General features: G+C 50.9%; 1 protein-coding gene across 2 annotated transcripts in view; it reads left to right on the top strand.

The window, feature by feature from the left end:
• Positions 1-12,500, top strand: part of ArgRS (arginine--tRNA ligase-like protein) — a 277,968-nt gene that overhangs the window by 89,167 nt on the left and 176,301 nt on the right. For both annotated transcript variants that reach the window (XM_069327302.1, XM_069327303.1), the window contains one exon: positions 2,989-3,192. In XM_069327302.1, coding sequence (XP_069183403.1) covers positions 2,989-3,192 — 204 coding nt within the window. The remainder of the gene's footprint in view (positions 1-2,988; positions 3,193-12,500) is intronic.

Below are 12,500 nucleotides of genomic sequence, written 5' to 3'. Positions count from 1 at the left end.
TGGTCTATCCCCAGGTACATGACATTTCCAAGTTCGCTGCTCTTGCTGCAGTTTTTGGTAACGTGTCCTGGGCTGACATTCGGGTGCAGGGATTTTGGCAGTTGAACAGGGTCCTGGCTTCTCGATATCTCGTGGACGTTCCTGGACATAGTCAGGCCTGTGTCGCTTTGGGTCGGCGGTTGCAGCCAGTTGTCTCGACTTCAAGAGTGAGCAGCGACCGCCTCCCGGGTCAGTCCCTTTACTTTTCCTCTGTGGGTAGTTAGCTCCGGGGAGCTAAAGGGGCTCCCCCAGAAAACCAGTGTTGAGTGTAATGAAACGCCATTTTCTGGGTGATACCCGGAGGCTCCCCGGCATCCCTCCCTCCCCCCGGTCGGCAGGTTTTTCGCGGGTTTTGACATCCAGCCTCAGAACTGAAGGGTGAATAGCCGGGCCGGGGTCTGTGGCTCCCCTTCCCCCTCCCGGGAGGGAGGGAGGTGCGCAGACAACGGTGCGGCGGCGTGTGATGTCATACTTGTTTCTTTTTAGGGAGTTCTATCCACTTATTCAGCTTTTGGTAGCAATTTTCACCAGAATAGGGGTTTGTTTTGGGATGCTTACCTTTCTGGGTGCCTGACCCGGTCGATGGCAGACATTGAATGCTTCCAACCACATGGGGGTTTCTATAGGCCATGGCTCCCCATGCCTCTCTGAGGGGGGGCAGGTTCTGGCTTGTGGTCCCCGGTAGGCCCACAGAACTCCATACACATGCTGATGCCAAAGTCTGACATTAGCATATCAGCATGGATGAGCTCTGGGGAGCCTCTGGATCTCACCCAGAAAATGGCGTTTCATTACATTCAATGCTGGTTTGTTATGCCTCTTTATTGCCATCTGTATGGTGATCAATTGGCTGAGTTCATGTTGTCCCACCTACATTCATCTTCTCGGCATCAGTATGAGGTTTTTTGGCGGTCTTTTCACCATTTCCTTTCTCTGTCATTGCTCCTCTGTTTCGAAGTGGGCAATTTTGTAATTTCTTGGCAGTTTCTTGATCGACTTCTTATGCTGAATACTGTTACCTCTTATCATACAGAGTTGAAGGAACCACTCCAGGTTGAGGTTGATACTTCCTTGGGCGACCTTTTTGCAAGCTTTCTTGTGCTTGTTTTATCTCTGGTCTGCTCATGTACCACCCGAGCCTGCCTGGTCTCTTGACAAGGTTCTTTTCTTTCTTTATTATGCTCGTTTTACGGTGGCCCCTTCGGTTCAGAACTATTTTCTGGGAGAAGTCCATACGGCTCCCCGGAGCTATCCAGGCTGATAGGGATAGGCCTAACTTTTGGCATCAGTCAATGTGGGTGGAGTTCTAGGCCTCCTCCTAGAACCCACAGAAAGGGCGGAACCGATGGACCCCAAGGGACACGGAACTGAACCCGGGGAGGGGCCGACGTCCAAACAAACTCGTAGGCAAAGGGGGGGGGGGGAACCCCACTCCTTGTAACCGAAAGCCCCACCCAGAGGGTTGGAAAACCCAGGAGGGGTCCAACGGGGCCCAAAGCCCCCCAAGCCAGCCCCTCTCTAATACCGGGAACCTCTACGTCAGGTTCCGGGGTTAGGGAGGTCTCTCCCTAACTTATTTCTCTCGGGTCGTCCACAGGGTTATTCGGTACAGACAGCCTGCAGTTTATCCTCGTGCCCACGACGTTCGTAAGATTGCTGCATTGTCTGACGTCTTCGGTAACATGCCTTGGGCTGACATTTGGGCACAGGGGTTTTGGAGGTCAAACAGGGTCAAACAGAAACAACCAACTCGGCTGTGGTGGGTATGTGGGCCTGCGGGCCGCTCCAAGCAACAGCCTGGTGGACCAAACTCTCACAAGTCGAGCCTGGCCTCGGGCCGGGCTTGGGGAGTAGAAGAACTCCCAGAACCCCATCAACCAGGTATCAAACAGGGTCCTGGCCACTCGCTACCTTGTTAATGTTCCTGGTCCTAGTCTGGCCTGTGTCGTCGGCAGTTGCAGCCGGTTGTCTGGACTTCGAGTTGAGGAGCGAGAGCCGACCATCTCCCGGTTAAGTCCCTTTCGTTTGGTTTTGTCTCTGGGTAAGTAGCTCTGAGAAGCCACAGGGGCTTCCCCTAGAAACTCAGCGATGAATGTAATGATACGGCATTTTTTGGGTGAGACTCGGAGGCTCCCCCAGCAATTCTCCCTCCCTCCGATCGGCGATTGTTTCACATGTTTTTCACATCCAGCCTCAGAACTGGGGTGTGAGTAGCCTGGTCTGGATGGTCTGGGGCTCCCTTCCCCGTCCCTGGGGGGGGGGGTGCAGACAGCAATGTGGTGACATCATGCTCGATTTTATTTGGGAGAGGTCTGTCCACTAGTTCAGCTTTCAGTAGCAATGTTAACCAGAATAGGGGTTTGTTTTGGGGCGCTTACCTATCTGGGTGCCTGACAGGTGCCTGATGGCAGGCATAGAATGCTTCCAACCACACTGGCTTTTCTATAGGTCATTGCTTCTCGTGCCTCTCTGAGGGGGCCAGGTTCTGGCCCATGGTCCCAGGTAGGTCTAGAACTCCATGCACATTGACTGATGCCAAAGTCTAATATATCCATATCAGCCTGGATAGCTCTGAATAACCTCTGGGCCGCACTCAGAAAATGGCATTTCATTACATTCAACGCTGGGTTTTTCTGTGGGTTAGCTACAGGGAGCCACAGTTCGGTTCCTCCAGAAAACCAGCATTGAATGTAATGATATGTCTCTTTATAGGGGGGGTCTCAGTGGGTACCTGGGCCTTCCCAACTCCCAGCCAGGTGCTTTTGTTCTTATTTTCTTCGGCTCCAGACTGAAGATTATGGAGATGGGGACTGGCAGCCTCCACAGTGCTGCTATCTGGTGATGGCAAGTTATAATGCATGTTTTGTATACACTATTGAATTAAAGACAAGAGAATTAAATCTTTTATCTTCCATTTCTTCTAATTTTCATGTAACCCTTACTTTGCAGGACTGTTTTCCAGACTTTGCCAGTAAGCCTCCTCCAATTGCTGACCTCCAGACCTTTTATAAGGAATCTAAGAGGAGGTTTGATGAAGATGAAGCTTTTAAGAAGAGAGCATATGGAGCTGTGGTGAAGCTGCAGGCACATGACCCTTTACATATTAAAGGCTGGCAAGAGATATGTGATATATCACAGAAAGAATTTGAGAAGGTAAGAACATGTTAAAACTGCATATATATAATGGGTCCTGTACTGCAGTGGTGTACATTCTCGATCCACAACCAGAGAGCGTGGGTTTGAACCCCAGCTGGGATAGAAATTGACATGTTTCTTTTTCACCTGATTCCTTTGTTCTATCAGTAAATAGGTACCTAGGAGTTCTGAAACTATTGTGGGTTGCATCCTAGGGAAGGTCAATAATTTGATTTAGGGGGACCTTCATATCTTGAGGTTATCTTGAGATGATTTCGGGGCTTTTCTGTGGGGAGCCCCTACGGCTCCCTGGAGCTTATCGGGCTAATGTGTGTTATGTTAGACCGGGACATTAGCTAAGGAGTTCAGACCTACCAGGGACCAGCGCCAGAACCTGGCCCCTTCAGAGAGGTTTCAGGGAGCAATGGCCCTGGAAAACCCCATATGGTTGGGGGTTTTCCTTATCTGCCATCGACCGGGGTTAGGCACCCAGAAAGGTAGGCGTAACAAAACAAACCCCACATGGTAAGAAACTACAACAAAAACCGAACAGAGAGGTAGAAAACTCCCTACAATCCCAAGGAAACAAGCAAACAAGCAAACATCACACTTTACTGCCGCGCCGATCGTCCGCGCAGCCCTCCCCACCCCGGGAGGGGGAGGGGGGAGCCCCGGACCTACCGCGCCGGCTGCCAAGCTCCAGTTCGTTCGCTAATGTCAACCGGGATTGACGCTTCTCTGGCCTCAGTTTCCTAGGCGGTGTTTGCCTTGTGTGGCGTTCACTGCCGTGTGTTGTGGTGTGCGGTGGCCAGGAGTACTTCATCAGTGCCGGGGCTGCATGTGCTTAGTGGCTGACTTCCCTAAGCGCCCTGTGAGTACTGCCCTTGCGTTACAGGGTTATCTTCCCTGGGGCGTTCGGGAACCATTCCCGTAGAGGTTCTTGCTGCTCGGCATTTGCCTCGCCCTTGGGGCCAGCTGGGGCTTGGGGCCCTTGTTTGGCCCTGGGTAGGGATTGGTATTGTGCTGGTTAGGGCGTCAAGGTGTTGCGCAGCCTGCCACCTAAGCGGCGGCCGGTTTCTGTTGCCTCTGGAGACGGTGTACTTTTGCGGGGTTTTTCTTTTGTTTTTCATTTTCTTGCCTGGTGGGGGTCTGCCTAAGGTGGTTATAGTTCCACTGGTAGTGTTTGGCGGCCCTCTGCTAGGCCCCCGTGCTTGTACACGTCTCAGGGGTTTTCAGTGCTATAATCTACCCTCTTGTTATGTTTGGGTTTCTTAACCGGTTAGCAACACCTTGCCCGGGCTTCCCGTAGTTGTTACCCTACGGGCCCTGGAAACCCCTGTCTGGGCTCGGGGGACCATTGAATGTGTCTTCCGGGTTCCAACCCGTCTTGAACGGGATCGTTGGTTGCTGTTCCCTTGTCTCCGGGTGACAGTCGCCATTTTTACCTCCGTCATGCTGCCTGTTGGGTCACTGACACCTTGACCCGGAGTCTTGCGAGTGATTCTCTGCTTGTTCTCCAGTACTCTCCTGATGTTATTACTGTTCAGAGTACAGGCGGCATCCGTGTTGCAAGCTAGGTTAGGTTGCTGCAACATGCTAGGTTGGTTTCCCACTCGAATGCCCCGTGGCCGCCCCGTTTGGTTAGGTGCTGCTCGCCCCTTTCTCTCCATGTTCCCGGCTCCGGACCGTCTGCGGGTTTCGGGGTCGGGGCGGGGTTCAGTTGCGGCAGAGACTCGGGCGGTTTTTCGGGGGATGCCCCGTTCGGGTTGGGGACGGAGGTTTGAGCCTGTGCCTCCTGCCAAGGCTTCTGGGTCTTACCAGCGGCCCTTTCTTGTTGCCTTTCCCATGGGCTCTTGCTTTTCTTTAAGGGCGGAGGGCTTGGAGGACGGCTCTGCCCCGGGGCCTCTGTTGTTGGTTCCCGGGGCTGTGGGGGTTGCCTGCTAGCAGTTCTGGGGCGGTTTTGCCCCTTCAGGGGTTTTTCTGCTGTTGGGCGTCGTTTTTCGCCCTTCCAGTCTGCTAGCTTCCCACATTTGCTGGCGTGTTTTTGTGTATTAAGCGTCAGTCACAGCCCCTGCTGGCGGCCATTTTCGTCTGCCGGTTTCCCGGCGTGGCCTCCAGGGCGGCGTTGCGGTTTGTTTACATGCGTCTGGGTGTGCGAGCGAGCGTCTCTGGTGAGTTTTCAAAAACTTTGCAGGGTTTTTGTTCTCCTGTTGTCGTTTCTTTGTTTTTCTGGTGTTTTCTTGCCGTTGCCTGTTCCTCTGGGAACGTTTGGGTGTTGATTTTGGGTCTGAGCCTCTGGGTTTAGGCTCAGTGCCCCTGGCTGGTATGCTTGCTCCCACACCTTGCCCCTCGGTTTTCGGTCTGTGGGGACCGTTTTCCCAGGGCGTTCTGCTGGGGTCTGTGCTTTGCCTTTTAGTGGTGTTCTCCGCCGGCAAATGTGGTGGTTTGGGCTCCCCCTGGTTCGATTCTGGGTTCCTTTGGGTTCCTTGGTTTCGTTCTGGAGGTTTCTTCCTCTTGGGCCCCCTTTTGTGGGTTCAGGGGACTTTGTTTCCTCGTGTGACCCGGTTCTGCCTTTTGGGGTTCCGGGGTCTTCCTGGCTTGCAGACTGAGCTTTTTGGGTCTTGGCACATGTTGTGGTTGTGCTGGGACTTTGTGGTTTTGCTGTCGAGGTGGGCCTTTTGATGCAGTTTTGTGCCTTCTTTGCCTGGCCGGCGTAGTGCTCTTTGCCACTAGTCGGCGGCTTGTGCTTTTACAATATATGTCCTCACCTAGTTGTGCTTGTGGGGGTTGAGCTCTGGCTCCTTGGTCCTGCCTCTCAACCGTCCGTCAACAGGTGTTTCGGTTCCTGTGCCTCTTGGGCTCTGTCATGTCTACATGTGGCATTGTATGGGGGTCAGCCTCGTTACTTGTGTGAGGAGTCGCCACATTACTTCTTAGTGCCTTCCCGTTCCCATTCTGACACTCAGAAAAAAAAAAAAAAAAAAAAAAAAAAAAAAAAAATCTTTCATTCTATCTGTGGCTCTTTTGGGTACTCAGTTTCCACCTGTGTCCCCTAGTGCGTGTGCCCCTTGTGTTACATAGCCTGTCCTTCTCAACCCTGTCGATTCCCTTGGGTATCTTGTATGTGGTGATCAGGTCTCCCCTCACTTCCTCTTCCAGCGAAGTGTGGTTTCATTCCCGTAGTCTCTCCTCATGACTTCGGTAGTGTACTTTTTCTTTCTGAAGGGGTTCTGTTCCCTTCTTCTTTGTTGACTGGGCGCTGGCGGAGCAGCTTGCTCTGTTGCCTCTCGCTTGGTCCCGCTGTTGGTGGGCGCTTTGGGTTGTCTTCCGGCCTCTGCTGGCGTCGGAGGACGGCTTCTCCCCCTTGGGGGGGGGTTCAGAGCTGGCGGGGTGGGCTTCTTCCCTGCGCTTCGTCATTTCTTCTTCGTGGGTGCGTGGGGCGTGGTCGATCCGCCCCATCCTTCTGGGCTTCCCGTCTGCTTTTTGCAGTCATGAGCTTTTCCAGTCTGCAGTTCTTCTGGACTACTTCCAGAAGCCCTGGATCCTCTGCCCTGCTCGGAGGACTGTTGTCTCCTGTTCGGATTCTGTTAGGGCCGGGTGCATGGATGGTGGACCTGGACCTCCAGGTCACTTCTTGGCACGTTCCTCTCCAGTTTTTCTGGGGCTAGCACGGTTGGTAATTACCTATGTGTACTTACCTAAGTGTAGTTACAGGATGAGAGCTACTCTCGTGGTGTCCCGTCTTCCCAGCACTCTTTGTCATATAATGCTTTGATTATATTTGTCATATTGTCATATAATGATTGTCATATGTCATAATGTCTTCATATGTTTGTCATACACTGCTTTGGTGGTGGGGCTTCAGGTTTGCTGTTTTTATTGCATTCCCTATTTTGTGAGGGGCACTTTGTATACTCTTTGCATCTTTACCGGATCTTAGTGCCCTGTCTGCGTCTGAGATTCGGTGTCTGGCCTACCTCGACGACTGGCTGGAGTGGGCTCCCAGTCAGTCCGCTTGTCTGCTCGCCAGGGGATGGTTCTTTCCAGATCGCTGGGTTTGGTTTCCTGGTGATCTGGAGGTTTTACCTTCTGTTTCCGTCCCGGGTTCGGGCCTAGGCCTTGTTTCAGGCTCTTGGGCCCCTCATTGTCTTCCCTCCAGAAGTGTTACTGTGGCTGTGGTCCCGCCTTTGGCTGTTCAGGAGGGGGTCCCGGGTTGCTCAGCGGTTGCTTGGGCGGTTGTGCGGGAGTTTGCACTTCGGCGTGCTTGTCTGCCCGCGGAGTCGGGTTGGCTCCGGCGTCGGTTGGTTCCTACGGAGACTCCACTTCCGCCTCTTGCATTCCTTGGGTTCCTCTGGGGGATCTGGTGTTGGTGCTGCGTCACCAGCTTCCTCTTTGGGGTTTTCGGGGTTCCGTGCCTTGGCGGCTCCCCGAGCCTTCGCTCGATGTGTTCACGGACGGGTCGTCTCTCGGCTGGGGCTTTGTGACCAGTGCTCACCAGGTCGGCCGAGGTTGATGGAGTCTGTCTGTCCGTCGGGCTCACAGCCCGGTTCAGGTGTTCATGGCTGTCTGGTTTGCGCTTCGGAGGGTTTGGGTCACTAGGTACTCTACCATTCAGCTCTGTTTGGACTGTTCTCTGGTGGTTCTTGCCGGAACCACAGGGGGTTTGGTTAACCGTGTGGTTCGTGTCCGGGGTGTGTCCTGCGTCCTGGTGGACAGCTGTCTCGGTTCATTCCTCTTCGTGGGTTGGCCAGTCGTCGCGGATTCGTTTTGTTGGCTCTGTTGGGCTTATGGACTCCTGGCCATGGACGTCTTCGGGTCGGCGTGGTCTAGGCGTCGCCCGTTTTGTGGCGCCCTTCCCACCTGCGAGGACTTCACGGTGGAGGTTTTCGGCAGGCCTGGTCGAGGTGGGGGGTACCTGTACCTCTTCTCCTGGTCCAGCTGTTGCTTCGGGTTCTGGCTCAGTTGCAGCCCATTCCCACGAGAACAGTCCTTATGGTTCCACTGTGGCCGGCCCGGCCTTCTTTTCAGACGCTGCTTGATAGGTGTCCGTACCCGGGGCGTTTTTCCTGAGGCTTCGCCTCTTTCAGCAGGCCGAATCGGTCCTGTCCGTGACTGGTTCGGCCTTCTCTTTGGCTCTTCGCGTCTGGTATTTTGACGCAGGTATCGCCATCTCTATGGTGTTCAGGTGGCTTTGTTGACGGTGTCCCACCTGCGAGCTTCGTCTTGGAGACTGTATGACGTTTATTACGTCTTCTCGCGTTTTGTTTCCCCTCCGGCCTGCTCATGAGTCCCCTGAGCCATCCTGGTCCTTGTTCAGGGTGCCTTCTTCTCTTCCCCTCAGTTTGTGGTAGCCCCTTCGGTTTCAGTTTCCTCCTCTTTGGTACTGGTGGTAGCTTTATTGGTGTGCAGCCTTTCTCTGTCCTGGCGACGGTCGAGACGGCTGCTTTCCGGAGGGGTTCTTGGGGTATTGGTACTTGTTTGGTTTGGCCGGGGGGTGCGTCCTGTGTTGTCCAGTTGTGCTTTTTGCTGTTGCTGGCGTACCGTGCCGGGGGATGCGCTGTGGTTGATCCGGTTCCTTCGTTCCCTGTTTTCAGGGCTCGGGTCTCCCGGGTCGTCCGCAGTGTTTTCCTTCTTACTGCGGTCTGTCTTTGCGCCCGTGCTATTCAGACGTTTGCAGCAATTGCTGCTGTGTTGGTGACGTCTCGGGCTCATTTCGGGCGCAGGGAATTGTGGGTCGCACAGGTTTTTGGCCGCCCATCCATATGTGCGTCTGTTCTTGGGCGTTCTTGTTGCCTTGGGTCGCAGGTTTGCGACCGGTTGTCTTGGCTTTGCGTTGCAGAGTTTGTGGCGGCCGCCTCCCGGGTTAGCCCTTTCTTTTCCTTCTCTTTGGGTATGAAGCTCCAGGGAGCCGTAGGGGCTCCCCACAGAAAACCAGCGTTGAATGTAATGAAACGCCATTTTCTGGGTGAGCCCCGGAGGCTCCCTGGAAACCCTCCCTCCCACCGGTCGGCGGTTTTTTCGCGTTGGTTGAAGCTTAGCTTCCGAACTGGAGCTTGGCAGCCGGCGCGGTAGGTCCGGGGCTCCCCCCTCCCCCTCCCGGGGTGGGGAGGGCTGCGCGGACGATCGGCGCGGCAGTAAAGTGTGATGTTTGCTTGTTTGCTTGTTTCCTTGGGATTGTAGGGAGTTTTCTACCTCTCTGTTCGGTTTTTGTTGTAGTTTCTTACCATGTGGGGTTTGTTTTGTTACGCCTACCTTTCTGGGTGCCTAACCCCGGTCGATGGCAGATAAGGAAAACCCCCAACCATATGGGGTTTTCCAGGGCCATTGCTCCCTGAAACCTCTCTGAAGGGGCCAGGTTCTGGCGCTGGTCCCTGGTAGGTCTGAACTCCTTAGCTAATGTCCCGGTCTAACATAACACACATTAGCCCGATAAGCTCCAGGGAGCCTCCGGGGCTCACCCAGAAAATGGCGTTTCATTACATTCAACGCTGGTTTTTTAGTGTCCCCGCGGCCCGGTCCTCGACCAGGCCTCCACCCCCAGGAAGCAGCCCGTGACAGCTGACTAACACCCAGGTACCTATTTTTACTGCTAGGTAACAGGGGCATAAGGTGAAAGAAACTCTGCCCATTGTTTCTCCCCGGGATCGAACCCGGAACCACAGGATCACAAGTCCAGTGTGCTGTCCGCTCGGCCGACCGGCTCCCTTGATACCTTGATACAAGTCTTTGTCCAGACATTTTGTCTCGTGACATCGAGAATTCTTAACTTCTGAAATGTCTTATCTGGTTGCATCCTAAGGCAAGAAAAGACTAAGTGACAATAATGTGGCTGAAAAACAAATAACCCAACTCCTGAACATGAAGTGAATGTAATACTGTTAGAGTGCATCCTCACTCTAACAAATTCCCTGATGGTCCGAACGCATTGTATTTGGTACTAAATGTTCAATGGAACATACAAATTTTTGATTAAGTTAGGATTGTTCGTCCACGCAATCAGCGTCTGAAGATGTCTGTCATTTACTATGATTCACGAAAGTGTAAGGAGTACAGTTGTTGTCTTTTTATTTTGCTTAACCATTGTTTCCAGGGAGAAGGGGTTGATGGATGATAAAATGGTGTCATTGGTGAGGGTTGGTGTCAGGAGGCAAGTGTGTCAGTTGTTGGATTTAGTATCGGGGAAGGCAGGTGGTGGAAGTTATTCTCATGAAAAGCAGGTGGTGGAAGTTGTTGTTGGGAAGGCAGGTGGTGTCAGTGATGGAAGTTGTTAGGGGAGGAAGGTGATATCAGTGGTGGTGACATAATGGAAATGCTTAGGCAGACATGACTATCACAAAAAAGACAAATAACCCTAAATAGGGAGAGCGAAGAAATAGAGCAAACGTTGAAGCGATCATACGAGTCTGAGGAAATGGAATTGGAACAGAAACCTATACAAGAGATAAAGAAAAATCCAAAATATTTGTTCACATATGCAAAATCAAAATAAAAAACCTCCACCAGTATTGGACCTTTAATTACAACTGAAGGTACGTACACAGAGGACAACAAAGAAATTAGTGAAATTCTAAGAAGCCAGTATGAGGATATGTTTAGCACACCAATAAACAACATGAAAGTTGATGATCGAGACAGCTTCTTTGTGAATGACATTCAAGGTGCAGATAATATAATGGATATTAATACGAACTGGGAAGAATTTGAAAGAGAAATTGACAATATGCTCATGCAATCAGCTCCTGGGCCTGACTCATGGAATTCAATATTCATAAAGAAATGTAAAGTTCCAGTAGTGCGAGTGCTCAGTGTAATATGAAGAAAGAGCCTGGTTACAGTGAGATACCAACTGTGCTTAAATCTGCAGATATAGCTCCTCTGCACAATGGGGGGGGGGGGGGAAGGGAGGAGTAAAGCCTTGGCAAAAAATTATAGACCAGTTGTACAAACATCACACATAATAAAAGTTTTTGAAAGAGTGATTAGGAATCAAATTTCTAGTTTTTTGGAAAATAATGAGCTACACTACCCAGGACAACATGGATTTAGAGCGGGAAGATCCTGTCTGTCACAGTTACTCAACCACTGATATAATCACAGAAGCTTTAGAAGAAAAGCGAAACGCAGATGTTGTATACACAGACTTTGCAAAGGCATTCAACAAATGTGACCATGGAGTAATAGCACACAAAATGAGGTCAATGGGAATAACTGGTAAAGTAGGATGCTGGATACTCAACTTCCTGTCGATCAGAACACAAACAGTAACAGTCAATCAAATAAAATCGAGTCAAAGTGCAGTTAAAAGCTCTGTACCTCAAAGTACAGTCCTTGCACCACTGCTTTTCCTAATTCTTATATCAGATATAGACAAAACTACAAGTCACAGCTTCGTGTCATTCTTTGCAGATGACACAAAAATCAGCATGAAAATTACCTCTGCTGAAGACATTGAAAAACTACAAGCAGATATTAACAAAGTTTTCAATTGGGCAACAGAAAATAACATGATGTTTAACCCTTCGGCCACTAAGGGCCTTTTGGCCTTCAACACCCACTGGCGCAACAAAAAAAAATTAAAAAAATTCTTTAGTTTTATAAGTGTTCATTTGTGTTCCCTGATCACAGGAAAAAAAAATCGTATGTGGTATATTTTGGCAGTAATAGGGCGAGGATGTCTGGCAAAAAGGAGGCGTTGACAGAGCAGGCGCCAGACGAGGTCAGCTCTGCCCCAGCTATCGGGCAGGAGTTGCCACAAAGATGATATTACCTAATTATTTCAATGTTTCCGATTTTTTTTTTTTTCAGTAAAATTATTCAATAGTTTGTATTGTGATATATAATAAAATGTGTTGACCATCGCTGTACTCAAAATTATGGTGTGCATATTAGTGATTCAATTATTATGTTTATAAAACAATAAACAAATAGTTTTGCTGTTATTATACTATATACACAGGTTATATATAAGTATCTGCATGTTTTATTCACCATAACGAACCACTAAGTTGGTATTGTGAGTCAAAAAGCAACGAAGGGTGGCCAGCACACGCCAGCCACTGGCTGCCCTCCCTCCCTTCCTCCCTCACCTCCTCACTCGCCAGCATGCTCCTTTCACCATACTGTTTTTACTTTTATTCACTATACACTGACATTATATATAAGTATCTACATGTTTTGTTGAACATAATTGTACATCTTAGCTTGTATGGTGAGTTCAGGCAATAAGAGATGTAGCTACACACACAGTCAGCTGGTGGCTACCGCCCTCACTGGTTCAAGGACAGACACACTGATATTTCTCTTCCAACAATACTGTTTGTGCTGTT

Source organism: Procambarus clarkii, chromosome 19 (assembly GCF_040958095.1).
Source record: "Procambarus clarkii isolate CNS0578487 chromosome 19, FALCON_Pclarkii_2.0, whole genome shotgun sequence".
Lineage (NCBI taxonomy): Eukaryota > Metazoa > Arthropoda > Malacostraca > Decapoda > Cambaridae > Procambarus > Procambarus clarkii.
This window is presented reverse-complemented; position numbering and strand designations above follow the sequence as displayed.